A 23,423-nucleotide genomic window follows, 5' to 3' on the forward strand; every position below is an offset into this window, starting at 1 on the left:
GCTCGAAGTAATGAGTTCATTCCAATGAAACACCAAGGCAACTTGACTTGTATTGCATTAGCATCTGGTGTAGCAATTGTTATAAAAATTAAATTGTTAGAAATTGGGGATTCTGAGGTTGGAATTTTTTTCTTATTAAGCTTATCTTTTCTTCCACTTTACAGTGTAACGGAAGTACAGTCAAAATCTAAATTTATGAGAATTACCAGTATTAATCCAAAATTGTAGAGTATCCTAATTACTTTTTATTACCCACTTGTAAGTGGTGGTAACCAAGAAAATGCAGGAAGATTTTATTAACTATTCTGTACTTCTAAGAAATTGTCACGTTTGGGTTTTTTTGGTACTATGAAGGCCTGACAGAATAACTCCAAGTATTTGCAGTGTAAGTAATAGAAAGCAAAGTGAAGGACAGTGCAGGCATTAGTAATTAGCCTGAGAAGACAAAATAATTGCAGAACTATGTGCAATAATGATTTTTAAATGTCCATTTTTGTCAGCTTACATCTTCCTAAAAATGATGGTGGGTCAGCTGTTTCTTTCATTTGCATTTTGTTAGCTGATGATAATTGTTGATTGTAGTTGAGGGTAGATGAAGCTGCTTTCCTGAATGTAAAAGACACAGCTCTCCCAAAGCCTCTTTCTGCAGAGGAGCAGTGCTTTGTCTTCATCCTCACCCTGTTCTTTGGAGTAGCAGGGCAGTACCTGAACCCAGGATGCACACTGGGGTGCTGCTGTTCACATCACCTGAGCCAGGCAGTGGGATGGCTTAGAGGAAACTCTGTGTAGAATGCAAGGGGATGAAATCAGAGATGCTGCCTTGCTGGAGCACACTCACTGGGCTGCATTGGAATTTACTGTGGGTTGCAGAGGTAGCTTAATTCAGTTTCACTAACCTTGCCACACTTTAAAAAACTTGTATATTTAATTAAACCTCAGTTTATTAGTTGGTTATTTTTCTGTTATTCTCTACTGCAGCTGCTTGGTCTACCCAAATTCAAACCAACTTTGGTATCACTACAGTGTACTGCCTGTATTAGGGCATGTGGCTTTTTAACTCTGAATATCCTGGTTAAAAACCAGCAAGATGCAGTATCAAAGTATGTTTCAAATAGTTTATGGACAGACCTCAAAGTAGTCATTGTGAGTTCCATCAAATAGGAGTCATTTTAATGCTGTTCCATGTTACTGGGTTTTTTTTAATGATGGGGAAATAAATGCAGCTACTAAGAATTCCTGAGAACACACTGGTAGAAGAGGAGACAAGAGTCAAAGGGCTGTTAGGTAGCAAATTTGGCCTGCTTCTCTGCTGTGTCTAGTAAAGGAACACAGTTGAATCTAATAATATAAACCCACGTGAACTGACTTGCAACCACATGGAGAAGGTGATCAGGGGGGCATCTAATCTAGAGAGTGGCTGAAAAATCTAAAATGGAGAGTGCCTAAGCAACTCAACCTGAGACTGCCAGTGTAGTGCTATGGGAAAAAACTACGTAAAATCTCTTGGGATAAAAACAGTAAGTGGCAACTAGGAGCAGTTGGTATTATTTTTATCCTTTTATATAGCACCTGATATCTATGAAGAAGCTTCACTGTAGTCAGTGAATGAAGGACAAATAAATAGCACTAAAATTATTACAGGTGGGGAAAAATGCCTTGCCTCATGTTCTGATCTGTTCAGCTTATCATAGTGAAGTGTTAGGAGGTGTCTTGCAACACAGCCTGGAAGTACCTTTAGTGACATGGTCCTGGGTTGAAAGTGTCTCTCTCTTCCAGTGGCGGAAGACAAGATGAGCAAATGTCTAAATATTGGGACCAGAGGGATTCAAATAGGAAACAGGACATGTTTTTAATGCTATGGCTGATCAGCTGTTGGAACAAATTGTTAGTACTTTAATGATTTCTTCACCCTTTTTCATGATTTCAGATTAGTGCTGAATACTTTTCTGGAAGATATACTCCAGCCAGCCAGGCTTTTGAGTTCAATGTAGAAATGATGTGTGAAGTGCAAGAATGTAGAATGGGTCAGATTGGATGACATGGTTTCCATCTCTGACCTTAATATATACTATTTAATCATGTGCAACTTGAATGGTTTTAACTGCAAATGCCTAAGATAAGTCGGGCTGTTTCCATGGAAAGTTCAGCCAGTGTCAGCAATGACGAGAGTTCCTGTCATGACTTCCTAATGTGATTCTTCTGGGAATTGAAAAAATCACAGTGAAACATTTAAAACATGGCACATTTTAAAAGGTTTGATCTAATTATTCTTTGCCTTTTTTTGTTAGATATTTTAATGAGATGTCTGCACAAGGATTAAGACCTCGCACTGTGTCCAGTCCTATCCCTTATACACCCTCACCAAGTTCTAGCAGACCTATATCACCTGGTAAATATTTAACCCAGTTTCTAAAATTATTGTATGCATCACATAGTAACGTGCCCTATTAATATATTTAGGTCAGTAGCCTTTCAGAGCTAGTTTGGAGAAAAAATCCTGCATCATAAATGCAAGAATAGTTTTGCCTTAGGTGTTTCTAGTGCAGCATGTTCTTGGATGGTGACCAGATATTCTATATTTCAGATCTGTGGACAGATATTGAAGATCAGTTAAGTAGCTATCACTTGAACCTAATTTCTATTTTGCTCTTTTTTTCTCTCTTGCTGTCTTTTTTCCCCCCCCTCTCTTCCCACAAAAGTTGCAGAACAGGACACATAATTCAAACGGCTTTCTAGAGTTTGATGAAGAACTAGTAATAAGGCTGATACTGTGCTCTGAATCAAAACTTCTTAGAGAAGTTTAATATTGATCATGTTGGGAAAACAATTTTCATTTTTCTTCAGTAGAGAAATGGCTTTTGTACTTCTGCTATTTCCTATTATTAAACAATAACTATAAAACTAATAATTCCAGTCTCACATACTTTGTATAACAGAGGCAAACAAACCTTTTCTGAGTTTCTAATTACCGAATGTATTTTAAGTCAAATTTGTGCATTTGTGTTACTAATACGTTTATTGACTGAAATTTAAAATCCCTTAAAATTGCACTTGGACATTTGTTACAAGTTGTTGGCAGTGGGTGTTACATGGTGCTCACACCTCGTACATAAAGAAGTGAATTGCGCGTGCCTGGCTTTCCCACGCTCACCTCTAGAACCTGCCAGGCTGATGAGAGGTGCTCTGTGTTGACACAAGGTGGGAATGAGATGTTTTATTACACAGGTCTGCTAGAACATATAAAATGTCTTTAGATCCTTTAATTTTCAAGGCCTACTGTGGTTTCTCAAAGGACTATAAATAGTTTTCATCCAGGTGTTGCATGTGTGAAAACCAGCTATGGCCGTAAGCCGTGTTCTGGTGTTAGAGATGAGCAGTGTGACTGAGTTTTATGAAGGTTTCTGCTCTTCTGAAATGAGCCAAATTACTTGACTTTCAAGGTTTGTTATTGAGAAAATGATACACATTTTCTTATCCCGTTCCTGTAAGTGGGTGTACGGAAGTTGTGCCAGCAGCTGCTCTGGAGTAGCGACTGTGTGTCCGTGGTTGTGTGTGTGCAGCCTTTCTGCAGTGCAGTATCCAGCTGCAGGGTGGAACTGCAGTCACGCAGCTCTGTGTGGGACAGATTACCTGCTAACTTACAGCCTGGCATCTTACATTACTGAGCAATGCCCTGTTCAGGTGCTGATGTGTCAGTGCAGGAGAGCTCTGTCAGTTTATTCCTACACTGAGACTGCAGTGTGTTCCCTGTGCGCTTGACTTCCCATCAGTAGTTAATACAAGAGCGAGAATTTTATCCCACGGACAGGGGATGCTGAAACACTCTGAAGCACAACTGAAATGAGTGTTTCTGACAGAGTTTATGAGTTTGGAAATTTTGGTATAGTAAATGTTCCGGGCTAGCTTGTCTGCACAGGCAGCTGCATTAATCTCCTTTTCATCTGATAAATTAATATCAGCAGTTGGGGAGTTTCAGACTTCAGAAAAAATAGAAGCAGCAGTTTGTTTGAGAACTAATGAGATCAATAGGGAATTTTGTAGAGCTGTCTGGGATAAATGAGTGCAGTAATGGATGAAAACAAACAGTTTCTGAGAGTATTTTGTATCTAAAGTAGTACAGTAAGATGATATCAAAAGTATCAGCACAGAATAATAAAACAGCTGTATGTTGCCTCAAGTATTTGTATGATTTGGCATGTTTCACCTGGAAAATGACATATGTGGAAGCAGAATTTGTAACCAGTTAGAAGTGCTATAATTTCATGTGGATAGCTGGTTTAATGAATCGGATTCTGGCTTGGGAATTCCAGTCTTTTGTTGCCTGTATGGCTTGGGATACTACTTTTGAAGAAGCTGAATACTGGATACTACTTTTCTCTGAAGCTGAGATACTGCTGAGATTTCTTGCACAGCGAACTGTGGTAGAAATCTTCCAGAACTTTGAAGATATTGTAATTACTGCTACTCCTAGGCAGCTGGGGATTAGTTGTTCTAATTACCAGTTAGGCTTCAGTGTAGGTAAGCTGTTCTGGGCTTTGCCACTAGGCTAGATAGATGTTTGTGGCTGCAGAGATGAACTGTCCTGAATGTATGTGCACTGCTCTGGCTTTGCAGCTTTGGTTGCCATGTAGACTTGCATTTGTCAAGCTTGTGGAGCTGTATTATTCCATAGCAGTTCAAAATTGCCATGTTCCAAAGGTGGCTGTGCTTTGCCCATTGTTTCTGGGCTCTTACATCTGACTGGCTGCCTTGTCAGCTCCCTGAACATTGACTTGTTTCTATCCTTGTGCTTCCAAAAGCACTTACGTTATGTGTTCTACAGATAATTAGATTGTGTAGTCAAAAGGCAGATTAATTTTGTTGTTACTCTGTAGTGGCAGGGATTTCCATTGGAGTAACTAATTTGCACCAGACATATATGGACTACGTAACAGAACCAAACAGAATGGAAGGAAGCAAAGGGAGTCTGTTTGTTCATGTGACTTCATCAGTGATCTGAGGCTTGTTCTCTTTTCTCCTTGAGATCTTGTCTCATCTCTTGTAGACAGAAACAAATGCATGCAGACAGGGATGATGCTGGGTGTTGCTGCAGGAACGCTGTTCTGTATTGGTTTAGTGTTGAAGTGTGAAAACTGTTAAATCCAGTGTGGTGTTATAAAAGCTTAAATGGCCTTCAGAAATGTTTTTTGGTCATTATTCTCCAAAGCAGTTGCTTGAGTCTAATTGTAAACAGCTGAGAAAAGTCCTGTCTCCTTCCTTATGATATTTTTGTCAGAAAGCAGAAAGGAGCAAAAGGTTTTGGAAAATGTGCTCTTTTGAGAAACAAACTGTTCAGAACACTTTAAGGTGTGAACTTGAAGCATTTGGCAGTTGCTGTTTCTGTTTTCCTTGGTTAAATAGATCTATACAGGAATTTTGCATTTTTATAATTGAGTTCTTATAGGAAAGAAATACTTAGATGAAAGAATCAGATATTTGCAGTTTTGAATATCGGGCTTTCCTTAACGTAGAGAAAACAAGTTGTAATTTTAAATGTTAGTTGCTAGCCTAGTCCAGCTAGTAACATTTCCCAGCCCCAAAGGTCTTTAAAGCACTGAGGCAAAAGAGGAGGAAGCCTCAGTGCAGATCTGGTGTGCCTTGGAGGAGCCACCTACATCCAGTTTTTTTTGGGGAACCTCACTGTGACCCAGGGCTAGATGGCTTCTCTAGGCACAACCTCTCTGCTTCTTCAGACTGTTATGTACTTCAGGGAGCCATTTCCTCTGTGGAGAAATGGAATGCTGAATGGAAATACTTACAGACTACAGCTAAGCTACTATGGGAGCCTTACACCATTTATCTGAAGTGAAAAGTTAGGTTTAGCATTGTATAATGTATGTTTGAAACATACGGTAGTATCCCACATCTCAGCACAATTGATATTTTCTAGATGTGTAATCTGCAGCACTTACCAGTTTTTAGACTATCATTGAGGCAGAACCAAAAAGAATCTAAAAAACCCCTCACACTTTCGTTTTTAATATCAAACAAGAATGTTGATGTTACCTTGTTTTAACAATTTTAGGTCTGTCATATGCAAGTCACACAGTTGGTTTCACACCACCAACTTCACTGACTAGAGCTGGAATGTCTTACTACAATTCCCCAGGCCTTCATGTGCAACATATGGGACCATCCCATGGTATTACAGTAAGTATTTAAAATTGTAAATACTTGTTACCAATGTAGTTTGGTTTTTGAAAGTTACGATTGCTTGTCCTTAAGCTTATTTACAAAACATTTTTGTAAATGTTTGTTTTTGTCTCCTTACTCCAAGACACCTATTGCTGCTTTCTTCAACCCTGATTTTCCTCTTCACCCCTCAGAAACTGATTCTTTTTGGAGAACCTTGTTTTCTGCAAAAGAATAGGATGTATTATCATCTTAAGGACAGTAATAGGTATCATCTTATGGATCAGCAGGCAGGGTGTGAAAAGTGATGTTCTAAGCTACTAAGCCTATCCCAGGAAGTAAAAACATTGCTTTCATTTTTCTCCTAGTCTCCACCATCTGACGGATGAGTCATCTGAGGTTGCTTCAAGCTCAGGTTTTCTTCAGGATGACACACAATGCTACCATCATGTCACTGTAACAGGCAGTTAACTCTTACTTTCTATTGTCATTGGCAAAGAAGAAAGTTAATATAAACATTTGCTAGGGCAATTTCTCATAGCTTTCAGCTGAATTTATTTCCTTTTTACCTGCGTTGTTCGATGCATTTCCGCTTCATTGTGTTTCTTCTAAGTATTTGTGGAGTTCAATGAGCAAACAAAGCCTAAATATTTACCATATGACAAAATACCTTATGGTTGTTGTAGCAAGACCATTTTGATTTTTCTCAGCAGGTATGGTAGTATGTAAATATTTGTCAAGATCTTTGCTTATGCTTGTCATTCTCGGATGTAAAAGCATATTTTAATAGAATTTCTAGTACAATGCTAAAATACGTCTGCTTCTGGTTTAGGTGGGTGTGCAGAGGAAATTGTTACAATTTCCCTGAGCCAGGGTGGGTGGGAACACTACAATGGTAGGTAGGACAGAAAGGAAGCTGGAGCTCAGCGGGAAAGTAGAATTGTGGCTGGGGCTCAGCCCATGGCTGTGTGTCCCATGCCTTAGTCACAGGAAGATGTTTATGCTTCTGGAAGACACAGAAACTAATTTTATAAATGAATTTGTTAAGGAACTTGCTCTGTTCAGTCTCTGTGAAATACTACTCTTTCTGAAACTATAAATGAATTGAGTCACTGTGAAAAAGATCACCTTGAGGACAAAATACTAATTTTTCAGAGAACAGTGTCAACAAGCAGCTCATAGCTTTGTCTCAATACTGATACCAGGTCCCCTTATATTATATATATGCAATGCAATAAATGATACAAAGCGTTTCAGAGGCATCAGTCAGTTTTCAAGAATCTCTTGGGTTTCACATATAACTTTAATCTATTGTACGTAGTTACGCAGAAAAATAGATACAATATATTTGCTTTGACTAAACTGCAGTTTCATTTTTCACTCTTCATTTTTGATCTCCGTTACAGAATAAATTTGACTTCACTTGTAGTACATTTGGTATAGAACGGTAATCATGCTTCTCCCCAGAGCTGACCACCTGTGGTTGATTAGTAATTATGGGTAGGTGGTTTGTCATGTCATGAGGTTGTTGAATAATGCTAACCAGATTGGTAAGTAATGAGCGTTTTTGTTTCAAAAGTGCAGAAGTTAGTGTTGTGGGGTGTAATTTATATTTTTGCATTGCATTAAAGATCATCCTTCCCCTCCTGCCCCTCAGTTTGTAAAGCTAAAGTGGGATTTAAATCTTTCTGTTTAAGTGTACCACTTGCTGACAATCTTGAGGGCATCTCTCTAACAACTGCTTCACTCCTGCAGCTCAAAGGGTTGTAATATTTTTTGTTCTCCGAAGAGCAACTTGTGTTGTGCTTTGGTTTTGCTCCAGTGTGTGGGCTGAGTCTTTCAGAGAGCTAGAGATTCTGGGCAGACTCTGAAACACAAAACTTTCCCACCCACGCTCAGGTACCACATGCTTGTACCTCATGTGCCAGCAGCATGAAGCTAATGGTTCATCAGCACCTACTGCTCGGGCAGGCACAGCTGGGAGGAGGTGCTGTGCCTGCAGCATCTCGTTTCTTTTTAGGTTGCTGGTCATCATAGGTAAACATATCTGCAGGACATGTCTTGTGTTCATTTCCTGCAAGCTGACTTGGAAGGAATGCATGGTTCTCTTTGATGTCAAGCGTACTTCCCCTTTCCTTTGCTACTCCATTCAGAGGAACATTTATTTTATCTAAAAGTTGTATTGTGACTCCTGCAGCGTTTTGAATTTTCTTCTTCCTACATAATTGTTCAGACTTCTTTGTGTGATTTTTTTTTTTTTTTTTCCTTTGCCAAGATTAGAGGACTTGCACCTAACGTTGTTCAGGAGTGTGTTAAACATAATCTCAATATTTGTTCTGCAGAGGCCTTCACCACGAAGAAGTAACAGCCCCGACAAATTTAAACGTCCCACTCCTCCTCCTTCTCCAAACACGCAGACCCCAGTGCAGCCACCTCCGCCACCACCTCCGCCACCTGTGCAACCTCCGGGCCAACCCGCAGCATCGCAGGCAGCCAATTTTCAACATTCAGTGCATCCCTCCTCTCAGCCTTAGTGCATGTGCTCAGCAGTCTCTATGTCAGAAGTGGACTCATAACACGGAGCAGTTTACTAAAAGCCAAAGGCTTACTTGGCGTATTTGGATTTGACTTATTTGCACTGAGGTTATATAGGCTTCACTGTTAATTGTGTTGTAAACATTTGTATAAAATGCAGCCAGTGTTGTGGGTCTACAACACTAACTTAACAAAGTTTTCCATCGGTGTTTACTTGAACTACATGTATGTCCATTCTCTGGCTGGAACATTTGCTACTCTGTTTGGTAATACGGCGTTATGTCGTTTTGCTTGGCTCCAAAGCTTCATTTTCCTGGCTTTTAGGTTTCTAAAATTAAAGGGATACCTTTTTATATTTTTTCATGACAATTTGCAGAAAATGAAAGGCGTGATGGGCTACATGATAAATTCTGAAATATTACAGCGTTTACCAAGGTTACGGAAGATCAGCACTATGTTTCAGTCATTTAAAATATCAGCTTCTAGTGCAAAAGTGAGTCAGACACCTTATCAGTGCCCAAGACCCAAACTCTCTGGTATTACGTAGTAAATAAGCTTAATTCACAGAGGACACATCCATACTTCTCCCGTTTAAAAGCACCTCGAGCGTATGGTACAGTCAGAACTTTACACTGAGGGAACTGGCTTGTTGGAGTCTGTGGAATGTACAATTTGTGGACCTTAAGATTTGATGCTGTCACTTGACATTTCTGTTAACCTGTAAGCTGCCCATACCGTGTGCCCTGTCACAGTGACTGTCGGGAAGCGTGGTCCTGCCCACGGGTTACTGAGAGCTGATTCAAGTCTGTGCTCTTGGATTTTTTTTTTTTTTTTTTTTTTTTTTTTTTGCTGCAGAAGGCGATGTGATTGTAGAGAACAACTGATGATAATTTCTTTCTTGTTAAAATATATTCATTGTGATTCCCCTGAAGCAAAGTTTGAACAGGTATTTTAAATGTTCAAAAGTCTGTTAGAAAATAAGACGAGCATAGAGGAATATATTGGCGTGGTAGCCAAAACTGTGTATTGCTTGGTAGAAACAGAGTACAAGAAAGTAGCACAAACGTGGCACTAATGAATGCTTCTTTAGCAGCCTAAGCCGGTACAATGTATAAAGAAATGTATTCTGAATACATTCTTTCCATTCATTTAGCACAAATAAATTGGTTTCACTTTGCAGTGGAACAAAGTGTCACTTCTTGATCTGACATCCTACTTGGTTACATTTTTCCTGAGGTTCCTGTTGAGTACTGGGGTTTATATATTGTTGATAATTTTAAGTGGTTTACCTCATATATATGGATATGTGGGCCATGGAAAATGACAAGAGAATGTTTATTTTATGAGACTATGTATCGCGCTATAATCAGAGCAGAACATGAGTAATTTATCTTTTGTTTACAAAAGTTTGTTTGACATGCCTAATGCTTTATTAAGGACATTTTTAAGAAGGAAGTACAGCATTCTGGTAGTAAACTAACACTTGTACATATATTGTCATGTTTGCCGCTCACCTATTCAGTCAGAATTGCAAACTGAAAATCTGTATGAGAACAGTGCTCTAAATCAAAGTCGTAGGTTAAAATGATGTAAATGTAAAATGTTCCGCTTAAGGCAAAATTAGAACTTCTTCACTGTAGCTATGTAGTTTCAGCTCTGAGAGAATTCAGAGGAATGCATATATAGTCTATTACACTTCTTAAACCAATATGGGATCAAGTGCATTATCAAATTACATTACATTAATTATGGTGATTCTCCAATCAAGTGATTCTCAGGATTGTGGCAGACCTAAAATTTGACCACTGCTTCCATCTGAAAATAATCAACCATAGGGGAAACTCAGCTCTGAGGATTATAATGAAACAGAGCTCCTGAACCAGTGATAGGATTGCGTGGGAGAAAGTGACAGGTAGTCCAAGGTGGGACTAAGGTCAAGACAGGATCAGCTTAGTTTGACGCTTGTCCTTTTGTAAACATAAGACAAAGAAAAAAAAAAATTCTTTATTAAGTAGGATTCCAGCTCAAGTATCCCAGAATTTGAAATGGTGCCCTCCTTTCTGAAGTGCTTTGAGATCCTTGGATGTGCGGCTCTGCAGAGGGCAGTCTCGTGGTGGTGGTAGCACAAATGCGGGTGGAAACGGAAGAGCCTTTGATGGTGATTTAAGATCTCAAAATGGAAAATTGCCTAGAATAATTTGCATTTGAAGCGTATTCCAAAACTGAATTTGTGTAATCCAAGTTCAGCTGCTGTTATGAAGTGTCTTAGAGAACTCTCCTTACTGTTCCAGTGGGACTGTTACCAGAAGAAAGTAAAGAACTGACAAATGTATACTAAACCTTGAAAGTGTAAAAAGGCACTAAATTGGCCTTATCGAACTAAGAACGTTGAACAAACATTTGCTTGCAATCAGAAGTGTTAAATTCTATTTGTAGACTTTTTGAATAAGATGAGAAATTGTGCACAACCATCTCCTAATAAATGTAAATGGATTTTCAGTTTTCCTTGTGAATTATACTCATGAATTATGATTCTGCAGCTGTGATTTTATCACATCTGTGGACTGGAGAAGCTCACTTGACAGTGAGGTCCAGCTCACTGTGAGGGAGTAAGTGCTTTGTTTCTCTCAGAAGCATCTGCGTGATTTTCTGACATCCTTTTCATCACTAATACCTCTCAGTTGCACACTGCATTGTCACTATTTGTGTAAGGCCACAGAAGCAATTTTTAGCTGGGTGGAGCATTTTGTGAGCGTACCCGTTTACAGCTAAAGATTTAAAAAAATAAAACCTACTTTTCAGCTCTTTCAGCAGTGATTTCCTCTCTGACAATCAAGCAGCTTTTTGTATTTTCTCTCAAGGGATCCGGCTTGGACATTGAAATACAGCTGATACTCTGTAGAGCATTAGGAGTTTATTTTATCCACGATTTGTTCCACAGAAGTTCTTTTGAAGAAGAGGTGGGACTGTTCAGAGGTCCAGCTAAAAGCCAGATAAAACTGTTTTAATTACATGTACTCTTCCAAGAGCATATTCCCGGAGCAGAAAGTACATCAGAGTTTTTCCAGAAAGTGTTAGTGCTTTTATATTGGCAATTGCTGTACTGGAGCTGAGCAGAACAGGATTCCTTTCCTGTTAAAATGTTTTTGTTTAGGAATCCAGCTGCCTGGGTGGGATCCCTGCGCACTTCAGCTGAATGAAAAATGCAGTCTTGGAAGCAATGACAATGAGAAAGCTTCCTGGGATCTGTGCAAGTTGCACTGCTGACAGGAGAGTATATGGACTCTGTATGTTCTGTTAAATAAATGGAAACTGGTCATGAAGGCAAATGAAAGAGCCTTAAATAGTTTGTCAGTCAAAGAAACACAGTCTCATCCTCATTATTGATTATTGCTTGCTAAGAGGATGCAGCCAGGGACCTTGACTGAGTTTTACAGTGTTTTTTTCTGATCCTAATGCTTAGTTTTACAAGCAGTACTAATTCTAATACTGTTCAACTCTTTCTGATGTTTCCTTTTTTCAGTCTTGGCAGTCTATTTCTTTTTGATCCTTGGGAGTCCACAGTGCATGGGCTATGCAGAGCATATTTTTCCAGTTCAAGCCATCTCATAAGAAACCAGAAGGTTTATGAGTATACATAGTACATGCATATGTTACAACCTCCTTGAGAGGAAAGATCTCTGCTCTTGAAGAGAGAGCAAACAGAGCCCCTAAAAACCAAATGGACTCTATGCATAGAGACATTCTGGTTTCCTCAGTTCCCTGAGAAGCTGAGTTCTCACAGCTTTTTTTTTCTTTTTTTTTTTTTTTTTTTTTTTTTTTTTTTTTTTTTTTTTTTTTTTTGAATTTGAATCAGGGTTCTTAACATTTTAAATTATTTTAAATTCCACATCTCACTAAAATAAGTACTCAGGATACCTCCATGTTAATTTGGGGTGGTAGCAATGATTTGTCCCAGTACAAGCAGAGTTTGAGTCAATGCCACTGTGTAGCCAGGAGGAAGTCACTGGATGTGCCAGACCGTGGCCTTTACGATGCAGTTAAAGTGGGAGTGTGTGCTCATATAATGATTTATTTTTCTAAGCAGCTGGTTTTGGATTTTAGGTGTGTTCCGAAGAGGAGCTTGGTGCTGCATTACAGACAGCTGCTGCTACTTTAGGAAGAAGAGTGCTTGTGCCTGTTCCACTAGTTGGGCTCCAAAGAAAAGTACTACCTCATCTTTCCACTGGGATGATGTGGCCGCAGGGTCAGCAGAGGTGTCGTAGCTGTGTTAGGTTTGGTTCTGCATGCATTACCTGGATGGCAGTCTTTCCTCACTGGAATGGGGCTCCAGAGCTTATCAAGCTTTTGTAGAGGAGGAGTGAAGAGTTAAGACAGGTGGTTGAAGGTTGAGTTTGTGTCCCTGTAATAAATTGCTGCTCAGAGTGCTCTTGTCTAGGCCTGGGGATTGCATGTATTCAAACTCTTCTGGGGGCGGCTTTTTTTGTGTGTGATTTCCATTGAAAAAATGCTGTGATGCAGTTCTTTACGTTTATGGCATTGGTATGTAATTGAAAAGCAACAACAAATCACAAAAAGCAATTTCACTTTCCACAGACATATTGGAAGTAGTCTTCTGTGTGCAAAGGTGGGTTTTCTCCTGATAAAACTTAATGCTGTATCTATAAATGGAGATGTTTTATTCTAGTGGCAAAACCTAAGCTGTCCAAGGCACTTTAGTTTGTGATTGCTGACTTTTGTTTTGGCAGGTGTTTCAGATGAAATCTAAGCCTCCTGTGGAGGAAGAAAAATATCACCTGACAGCTGTAGACTGTTCCTTTCCTGCAGAAATACAGCAGTTTCCTCAAATGCAAGGTGAAAAAGCATCCTTGAGCTTTTCTGAAGCTTATATTTCATTTCAGTACCTTGGTGATTGTTCTTGTTTATTTAGAGAATCAATGAAGCCTCATTATAGGCTGGTTGGGTGTCTAGCTGGTTGTTCCTATGTTTTTCTGATCCTCCTGATCCTTCGAACAGGAAGCCTGCTCGAATTTGGATCAAACAATGGCCAAAGTGCAGATTTGTTGAGCACGAATCCAAGTGGTGACTTTAAGAACATTACACTGTGTTGGTGGGGATCAGAGCTTGTTGTAAGAACCTCAGATATAAAGAAGTTTGGGGGTTTTAGCAGGTTTCAATTTATTCCTGTACTAGCTGTATTACTGCTTTTTTGTATATCTCAAGGTGTTTACATATACTTGTAATTGTTACGATGTGTCTGTAATCAAGCTCATCTGTGCCTTCATGCAGACTTCCAATAAACACTTGATTTTTTTTTTGTATTTACTTGTATGGAAGACTACTGGGTGGATGTATATTTCCTTCTCTGTCAGCTTGTTATCACTGAGGAAAAAAGAGGAAGAAAAATGAGAGCTGGGGGTCAAAGAAAGATACATGTTTGTCTTTGTTTTTCCTGTCTTTGATTCGAGTTGGTCCATTCCTTGTGTTAAATGTCTGAGTGTGTAACTTGGGGAATAACGTGTTCACGTAATAAAGTTTGCATAGGATGTGCTCCTCACTTTGCATTAGGTGGATATTCAAAGTACAATGCATACTTGACTCCATCAAGTTTTGCTTCTGTCTTGGAAGAATGTAGCTGTATTTCTTGAGTTGTTATTGGGGGAAATTCCAGAGTATCTTTCTTACCTGTTTAAACATGTCTGTTTAACTTCTCACAGTTGCCTTCCATGGGAGTTCAGTTTTGCAGTATTTTCAATCTTAGCTGACCTTTTTACCTTGAAGGTACTTTTCCTTGGAAGGGTGGAGTAGAATAGGAAAATAATAGAGTTTCATCTTTTTGTGATTTTTTTTCTCAGTTCATTGGAACAGAGGTGTGTATTTGTACAGTTACAGAAAAATATCCTACGTGTTCTGAGTCAAAAGCTGTACATGGCAGGACAGCTATTTCTCTAATCTGATATCAACTGTGAGAAGGAGAGAAGGCAAAAAATGTTTCCTTGCCTATGCTAAGGAGTGTGCTGTATATTGTGTAGCTCAGAAAAGAGTGCTTTTGCTATTCCTTTGTAGTAGTAAAGGAATACCTGATGGTATCAGGGCTCTCTTCCAGATTTTCTTGATGGTCTTGTAATCACACCTGATTGTTCAGTCAAGTCATTCTATGATTGCTGCATTCAGTTATTTTCTAATGGAGATCTCTCTTTAGAATCCACCGTAATTTTTGCTCTTTTGACAAATTTTCTTACTAAAACCTTTATCAGTTATTACACTTAATGATTTTAGAGCATGAGCCAGTCGTAAACTTTAGAATGTATGTGTTTGTGTAAATTCTGTGAGTACTCTGTTGTGCCATCCCTTTTGATGTTGCTGATTTTGCCACTTTTTTATTGTGTGCGTTCATTTGTCAGCTGAGCATGGAGCTCACCTGTGGCATGCTCTGCTTGTCTGAGTATTACTTGCTGTGTCTGGCTGTTTTGCCAAGATTCTGGGTTTAGATCTGAAAGCCTCAGAGGTACTTAAACTTATGCTGTATTCAGTGTCTTGAGTGTTGCTGAACTTGTTGGTTGAATCCTCTTGTGTGTGTGTCTTGTTCAGCTGCTGCTCGGCTCAGGTCAGCACAGGACTCTGCCTGCAATGGGAATTGCGCTCTTCCATTCTGTCCGGTGAAATCCTTTTCTGATGGCTGCAAATTCCCGGGTGCCAGGCCATGGGTGTCTGCCAGCAAATGCTCACCTAGCTGATCGTGTTACTCTCTTCAAAGAACACAGGCAGTGTTTCTTAAAAGGCCTTTATTCCCCTCACAGCCCTGCTGCAATGCCGAACAAGCAGCTCTGCCTGTCCCTGCCTGCCGCAGCTGGTGCGTCTGTGGACTGGGGAATGAGCCGATGCTCTCTTTGTGCACGTCCCTTGTTTTCTGAAGTTAGTCTGAAAGGAAATGAGCCACTTGAGCACTTTCAGAATAGCAGAAAAAAGGGAAAGATGATGCATGTTGCTGGTTTAAGTTCAGATTGCCTCGTCCAGGTGATCACCCCTTTAGATGGTTCTTTTACATTTCTTCAGTGTTTGTCCCCCTTTATAAAGGGAAGCAAGTTCCCAGCATTGCAGGGCTTAACTTAGAAATCCTGGTAAACTGCTGAGAGTGAGAGAAAGCATGATGCATTGCACAGCAAGCAATTTTAATAAGCCTAATCCTTCCTGAATGTAAAGGTGCTGGCTTGGACATCAGTCTGTTTCACGTGCTGCTGAGACTGTTCGCTGCCTTTCAAAGTGCACAGCACAGCCATCCTCCAGAAGCAAGAAGAGGCTGAGGTCAGTCCTGCATTTCTCAGATGGAGACTGAAGGTATGTATAAAGGCTATTAGTTCACTTGGATGAATACAGGAAATACAATTGGAAAGTCTGAGGTGGGAACCTTGAGGATTTGAGCCTCAGGGCTGTTGATGAGAGTCGTCTGTGTTCCAAATTCTGTATAGCAGTGAAAATGCTCTACACCACATCCCAGACTTTTTTTTTTTTTTCTCTTAAGCCTTGAACATAGCCTGGCGCATGAATTTAATGAAACCAGAACAGTGATCTGTGGGAGTCTCAAGTATCTGTGGTGTGACCATCTGGCACTTTGGGGGCTGAATTGAAGGAGTAGTTGCTGCTGCCTCCTTTCTGCCTCAGTCCCTACAGTCACGCTGGCTTCCCTCCTGTCACTGAAGGCCCCCTCGATCTGGTGTGAAAAAGCAGTGTTGTGAGCTGGGCTCTTGCCATTCTGGATCTGAGTGCTTTTTGACAGTGCTGAATGAAACGGGGTGGACTTTTGTAGTCGATTTTTACACTATCTTGGCTGTCAACAGCAAATATTTTTGGCCTCTTCTACATATAATATTTGCTTCTATCTTTCTGCCTTGAGATGGGAATTTTAGATCTGCTGTGACTTTTTTTCCGTACTTCCTAAAAATTGACCTGATTTTTCTGTACCTCTTCAACACTGCTACCTACTTTTGCTTATTTGCTAGCAGGGGAAAGAATTAAGACTAATAACATGAAGCAGTTTTGCAATTCAGCTGTGATTGGTACCTGACTTTCTTTGGAATATGCAGATTACTCATCTGCATCACCAAATTAAGGCAAATTCTTTTGGATCACTTGTGTGTGAATTTTTGCAGTTGTTTTGATATGAAAAACATTGGATGGTTTTTGGAAAGATATGAAGCTACTGGAAGTGTCCCAGGGTGGGATGTGAAGGTGGTGGGGATCCTAGAGGGGAAGCCATGCCAGGAGCAGGCTGTGAGTTGTTTGGTCTGTTCAGCCTGGACAGGGGCAGAGTGAGGGGAGAGAGACCTCAGTGCGGTCACTGCTCCTGGTGAGGGCAGGAGCAGGGGCAGGCACTGATCTCTGCTCCCTGGGGACAGGGACAGGAGACGAGGGAACGGCCTCGGGTTGTGCCAGGGAGCTTGAGGCTGGGCATCAGGAGAAGGTTCTTCCCCAGAGGGTGTGTGGGCAGTGGAACAGGCTCCCCAGGGCAGTGGTCACTGCAACGAGGCTGACAGAGCTCAAGGAGCTTTTGGACAACGCTCTTGGACACACGGTGTGATCCTTGGGGTGTCCTGTGCATGGCCAGGAGTTGGACTTGATGATCCTTGTGGGTCCCTTCCAAGTCAGAAAGCCCTGTGATTCTGATTTATTGTTTTTAAATACCTGCCCTCTGGGTGTTCCCCTTTCAGGGTAGGTGCCTGCCCTGGGGTGATGCCTCAGCTCACCAGGTACCCCAGGGTGGATCCAAAGCTGTGGGATCTCGGGGGAGCAGTGTGATGGGACCTTCCTCCATCCACCCTTGAGCTGAGTAGGGATAAGGTGGAAACTGGGGCAGACTGGGCAGTAGAGAAATTAAAAGTTCCCAAGTATGGTGAAATCCCCAGCTGCAGTGGTACATAATTGCAAAATCTGTATTTCCTCAGAAACTGTAGCTAAAAATGAGATTCTGTGCGTGAATGATTAAAGTGATCAAGGCTTTTAAACTTAATGTACTTTGTGTTGCTTTTGGTCATCAGGACATGGTGCTGTATAATTTTTAAATTGTTTAGTCGCTTTTCCAGCGCACAGATTTTTATACAGCAGACTTAGAAACCAGTAAGTGTCATAAGTTTTATTTAAATGATTTTGTTGCGCTTTCTGTCCAAAACAAGTGTTAGCTGTGACAACATACCAATGAATTAAACCTGCTAAAAATTACTGCATTCCTCACACTATTAAGGAACTCTAGGATTAGTCTGGCTGTTGTCTTGAGTATTAATTAAATACATTTTTTATGCTGTGAGTTTCTGACGGTAATTGAGGGATTTCAAGTTAACTCTTTCCCATTTTGAAAAGACATTCAGGCTTTTTTATTATTTTTATTTTGTCTGGACTAAAACATCCCATATTGACACCATGCAACTGAAATTAATTTCTGAATTAAGAGGGGAAAGTATCTTTTTAGATTAAATATTCCAAGAAATTCCCAGAGATGCTCCTAGGAATGCTGTGCCTTTTATTCTAGCAGCCTCCCTGATTTAAGGGACAATTTATTGCAAGAACAATTTGTGTGAATCAAGATTGCATGATAAAGCTTTGGCCTCTCTTTTGTGGTGCATTTTAGGAATCCACCTGACTGAATTGGTCGTTCTTTGCATTAAAATTTGTTAATTATAATTCCAGTTCAAATCTTGCCTAGATTCTTGGGAACACATCCCATAATCTCTTGACAGCAATAACCTTGCTAAGCTTGTCTGGAGCATAATTATTTTTTTTTTTTTTTCCCTAGAGGATTTTTTTTCCCCCTAGGGAAATCTCCATGCATGTACAAATGGGGTTAGAAATGCCATTAATGTCCCACCAGTTGATTCAAATAATGAAATGAATCATTAGTTTGGGTGCACCAGGGGGATAACGAAAGTGAAGAGAGCACAAAGTGAGCAGAATACTTGTCTTTGCCTGGCCTGGAGTGAGGGGGAAGTTCAGCCTGTTTTCCAGCAGAAAAGGAGCCAGATTGCAGCGCTGTGCTACAGTTAAAGAGCTCGGCTCTTCCAAACACTTTCACTTCACTCAGTCATTACAGAACGCTCACCCTGATTCTAAAACTATTTCTCAGTTTCATGTTTCTGTTGATCAGAAAAAGGTTTCTGTTTTCCCGGGTTACTTCTTGGAAGACTACTTTAAAGGAAGCCAGTTGTGTTTTTTTGGTTTTTTTTTTTCCCCAAAGTACTAATGTTTAATTGATTACAGTCGGGATGCCTCATGATAGTAAAAAAAAGTTTGCTCAAGATTTGATAAAGATTTACAAGGTCAAGCCATTAAACGTTGAATAAACACTGTTAGAACTGGTTGTGCTAGTCTTTCAGGCTACAAAATTCACATCTTGAACAGCTTATACTGGCATGAAAATATATTTAATCCTCTTGCTGTCATTATTTAATTTGAGTTTTTCATTGGAGTGGTTGGGGGTTTTTTTGGTGGGTTGTGGTTGTTTTGAGTTTTTTTGTTAATATGCTGCCAGTTTTATTTTCTTACTTCTTGCTTCTCTTACAAATCTTGTTCTTGGGTCCATATTGCATTTTAGCAATGTCATAAAATCTTTACCAGTGCAGAACTACATTTTACAGTTTAAACTTTAATGGTACAAACATCCTGTAATTAACAGATGACAATGAACTTGAGATGATTCTACTGTTGTCTGCTGCTGACAGTGCCAGGTCCGTACTCACACATGCTTTCAGCTATTTCCTTTCTTCCAAATTCCTGGTTTAAAACCTGTTCTGGAAAAAAAAAAAAATAAAAAAAGAGCTTGTAATGTTTTTTATTTTTTCAACAGCACTGCCACTTGCATTTATGAATTGTCACCTGATTTTACTTAAAATTTATTATTGTAAGGACTCTAGTTGTAATGTGATTAGGCAAATATCAGTCAACCTTTGGTAAGATATCCAAAACACTTGGATTTGTTGAGGGCTGAAATTGGCACTTACCTAGACATTGTAGGTCAGCTGTTGTTCTTGTTCCCACTGATGAAATATCTACAATGAAGTTGTTTTGGACTTAGAAGGGCAGACGTGAGGACTGAGTTGGGTTGCAAATTCCAAATGGATGAGTGGGCTGTGAAATTAGCTATGACATCTACACCTTTTTGAAAATGTCACGGTGTTTTCTAAAGTGAACGCTTCCTCCAAGCCTCAGATCTCAGAGTTCAATGAAAGGCACAGCAACCTTACTCCCACAGGGGCAGAAGGAGCCAGAGAAATGTTTTCCTTGTGGTTATGCCCTCATATTCAAGCTGCTCACATGGTGCTCAGGCTGCACTTTCCTCTTCCACAACAAATCCCCAAAAATAGAACAGACACTGAAAGCCTGACACTTGTTACAGCTTTGCACTCCAAGCTGGCCTGCAGCTGAGGTGGGGGAAGTCTCAACAAAGAGCGAGGATTCAGCAAAGACTTTTTTGTTTGTTTGTTTTTCCCCTCCCAAGTGCTCTGCTCAGAGGCAGGGCTCCTGGCTGCTCCTCTCCTGTTTCCAGAGCAGTTACATAATTACTGCACAACTTCAAAGATAGGTTAGCGGAAGCCATTAAGGATGTTTTCCATCTCTGGACTGTAGAAACTTAAGGTGGTTTGTCAGCCTACCCTAAAGAAGAAAACTCCCCTTTGAGGAAAATAATTGTTTTCTGCAAATGCAGCTTTAATTCGCTGTTGACATATTCAGAATTGCAATTCATCTTTTTCAATCTGTTTTACTTCAACTCTGTTAACTAGGGTACATCTCCTCTAAGGTTATTCTACTTAGTGGTAGATATATAAAATGAAATTTAGGAAAAAACATTTCTGCAACTTGAAGAAATGGCATTTCCTATGGAAACCTTAACCTGGTGTTTAAGATGCCATCTTATTGCATATGAAGACTGTGCCAATTGGATTATTGATAAAATTACTTGGGCTTCATTTAATGACCATATGGGGAGGTAGGAAAGGAGAAAACAACAATGAGAACATGGAGGAGGAAATTCAAGTGTTAGTTTGCACAAGTTTTAACTGTATAGGAATGCTTTGTGTGTTAAAAATTAATTCCAAGGCCTTGTAGAGATATTGAAAACAAACTTTCTCCAGTGTTTCAACTGTTTCTGAAAGGTGCAGATAAGTATCACAAGGTAAGGAAGGTTCTGGGGGTTTTTTTTGTCAAATGAACACTCTTTTCCTTGCCTCAAAGGCTCTCCAATCATTTTAATATCCTTGCAGATTCTATGCCTCTTTTGAGGGACTTTCCATTACCTAAAAGTAATCCTCATGAGTCAGTGGGTGAATAACCTTTCTCTGAGGCCGGCTCATCCCTCAGAGAAGCATCTGAAAAGCTCACTCCATCCAAGCCCTGCCTTAACCCTCCAAAAATCACGCCCCATTGCCGAGCCTTGCTTCGGTCTCCTGTCGCGCTCTGACTTGTGCGATCCCACAGTTCAAGGCAGGAGTGCTTCCTCTCAGGAAGCACCCTGAATTCCTGCTGAAAGTGGTCAGTATTTGTCTTTAATACATGAAGTAGCTTGGGGAAGAAAGCAAACCAGCCAGCTGTAACAACAGTAGCTTCTCCAAAGCCTTGTGAACCCAAGGCAGAGGTTTAACTCTGTATCTTAGATGTGGCATGTGGGTTAATTGCTAACCAAAAAGAAAAAGCCTTTGAGGTTTAGCTGCTGCAAGCGGCAAGAGGATCAAAGCAACTCCTCGCCAGAAACCGTCCAAATGACTTTAGACTGGACATGAGCACACTACAAGATTCCTAAGGCATACCTGTCTGTGCCTACTAGAGTGAGCCACTTGCAAGACCTCCAGTGACGTTGTCTGGATGCCATCTAAATCAGTCACTTGGGGCTCTGTTTGTGTGTGTGAGAGCACTGGGTGTTCTGAGATTGAAGTCACTGGCCTGGTGGTTCAGTCTCACTTCTGCTCTCACTGTCATGGGGTTTTTTAGCCTGGAGAAAAGGAGGCTCAGGGAAGACCTCATTGCTCTGAACTTCCTGAAGGAGGCTGTAGCCAGGTGGGTGTCAGCCTCTTCTCCCAGGCAACCAGTGAGAGCATGAAGGGACATAGACTCAAGCTGTGCCAGGGCAGACCCAGGTTGGATATCAGGAGGAATTTCTACGCTGAAAGGATGGTTAAGCATTGGAGCCAGGGATGCGGTAGAGTTACCATCCATGGAAGTGCTCAAAAAATGACTGGATGTGGCCCTTAGTGCTGTGGTTTGGTTGGCATGGTGGTGGTTGGTCAAAGCTTGGACTCAGTCGTGGAAATCTTTTCCTGCATTAATGATTTTGTGATTCCAAAGTGGGATTGCATGGACTGAAATACGCTGGTGAGAACCTGCCATTTGATGGCTTGCTTGATGTGTGATGCACAGCCTTTTTCATCCACTGTTTCTGAGCCCAGGAGTTCTGTAGGTGAAAGGAAACCAGTGCACAGTGGATGCACTTTGCAGAAGAGGTGTGTTCTCCTTGCCTTATACATCTTTTGGGCCTGTTGTACCAGGAATTCCACCTTACCAGCATCCCTTGTGAAATAAGCATGGCTCCAATGCTGTAAAGAAGCTCTTTCTGCCTTGTTCAAATGTTGAATTAGTGTTTTTAAGTATTTACAGGAGTTACAAAGAGCTGTTCATCCCAATGACCGTGGTGCTCCTGGGTGACTCTAGCTGCTGCCAGCAGGATACATCTGATGCCTGATCTCTGCTCAGCAGCAGATGCTCTGTAAGACTGTTAAAATGCCATGGCCATGTTGTGTAGGGAGCGTTATTTGTGACAAATTTCTGGAGTCTTCCTCAAATAGAGAAAAAGCCACAAACAATGGCAATCAAAAGTAAATCCTGATGCTCACAAAATGGTAGAGGAGTTCTGTAGGGCCTTGTACCTGAGCTGCTGTGCAGATACATGGCATTAGAAGTGTCACGTGAGAATAAGCAATCTTCCTTGTCCTGTTTTCAGGTCAGGGATGTAACACACATTTACCTACTGAACATTTGGTTTTCTAATTTTTCTAGTTGTTCCATTACTTGCTGTAATGATTATTGGACAAGCTGGACTACTTCACTTTGAAGCAGATTTGAGGGTTTTGAAGATAGAGCTTGTTACATAAGGCCCTTGATGGAGGCTGTTTGTTAGAGTTGAAAACCCCTCTAGGTTCAGCTATTACCCTGAGGTCTGGAACCATCCCAGATGCTGACCCTGCACAACTCTGCCTCTGGATCAGCACAGGAGCACAGCATTGACACTTGGGCTGCAAACCGGCTGTAATTCAGCATTCCAAGCCTTTCTTCTGGCAATCTTTTCCATAAGCTCTTTAAGTAGCAGAGCTTAAAATGCAAAGAAAGTTTAACATAGGTACGGTTAAACATTTATGTTTGGTTTACAGTAAAGTTACAGAGGAGTTCCCAAGTTGTTTCAGTGAAGACACAGCTTTTTGTGTTTGTGCCTTTTTGGTAAGGAAGCTCTTAATAGTCGGTAAACAGACAATGGTTTCCAGTTCTCTTCACAGTCACTGGGGAGATGATTCACATGAACTTGGAGAGAGTATCACATTGCAGTGGTAGGACACACTGGATGTGTTTACATTGTAGTTGTCAGAGCAAGCAGGTTTTCGGCTTATTTATTGATGATAAGTTGTCCAAGCTCTTTGCAAATGCACTGAGCTTCCCAGACCTTGAGACAGAGGGTCCAGCGCAGC

The 23,423-nt window shown here is 40.5% G+C and overlaps 1 protein-coding gene across 1 annotated transcript in view; it reads left to right on the forward strand.

The window, feature by feature from the left end:
* CCDC6 (coiled-coil domain containing 6) overlaps positions 1–11,205 on the forward strand; it is a 48,789-nt gene extending 37,584 nt beyond the window's left edge. The window contains exons 7-9 of the mRNA XM_040071266.2: positions 2,289–2,389; positions 6,065–6,189; positions 8,514–11,205. Of these exons, the coding sequence (XP_039927200.1) occupies positions 2,289–2,389; positions 6,065–6,189; positions 8,514–8,705 (418 nt within the window). The 3' untranslated portion in view covers positions 8,706–11,205. The remainder of the gene's footprint in view (positions 1–2,288; positions 2,390–6,064; positions 6,190–8,513) is intronic.
* Positions 11,206–23,423: the final 12,218 nt, after the last annotated feature.

The sequence above is a fragment of the Hirundo rustica genome, chromosome 8, assembly GCF_015227805.2.
Source record: "Hirundo rustica isolate bHirRus1 chromosome 8, bHirRus1.pri.v3, whole genome shotgun sequence".
In the NCBI taxonomy this organism is placed as follows: Eukaryota; Metazoa; Chordata; class Aves; order Passeriformes; family Hirundinidae; genus Hirundo; species Hirundo rustica.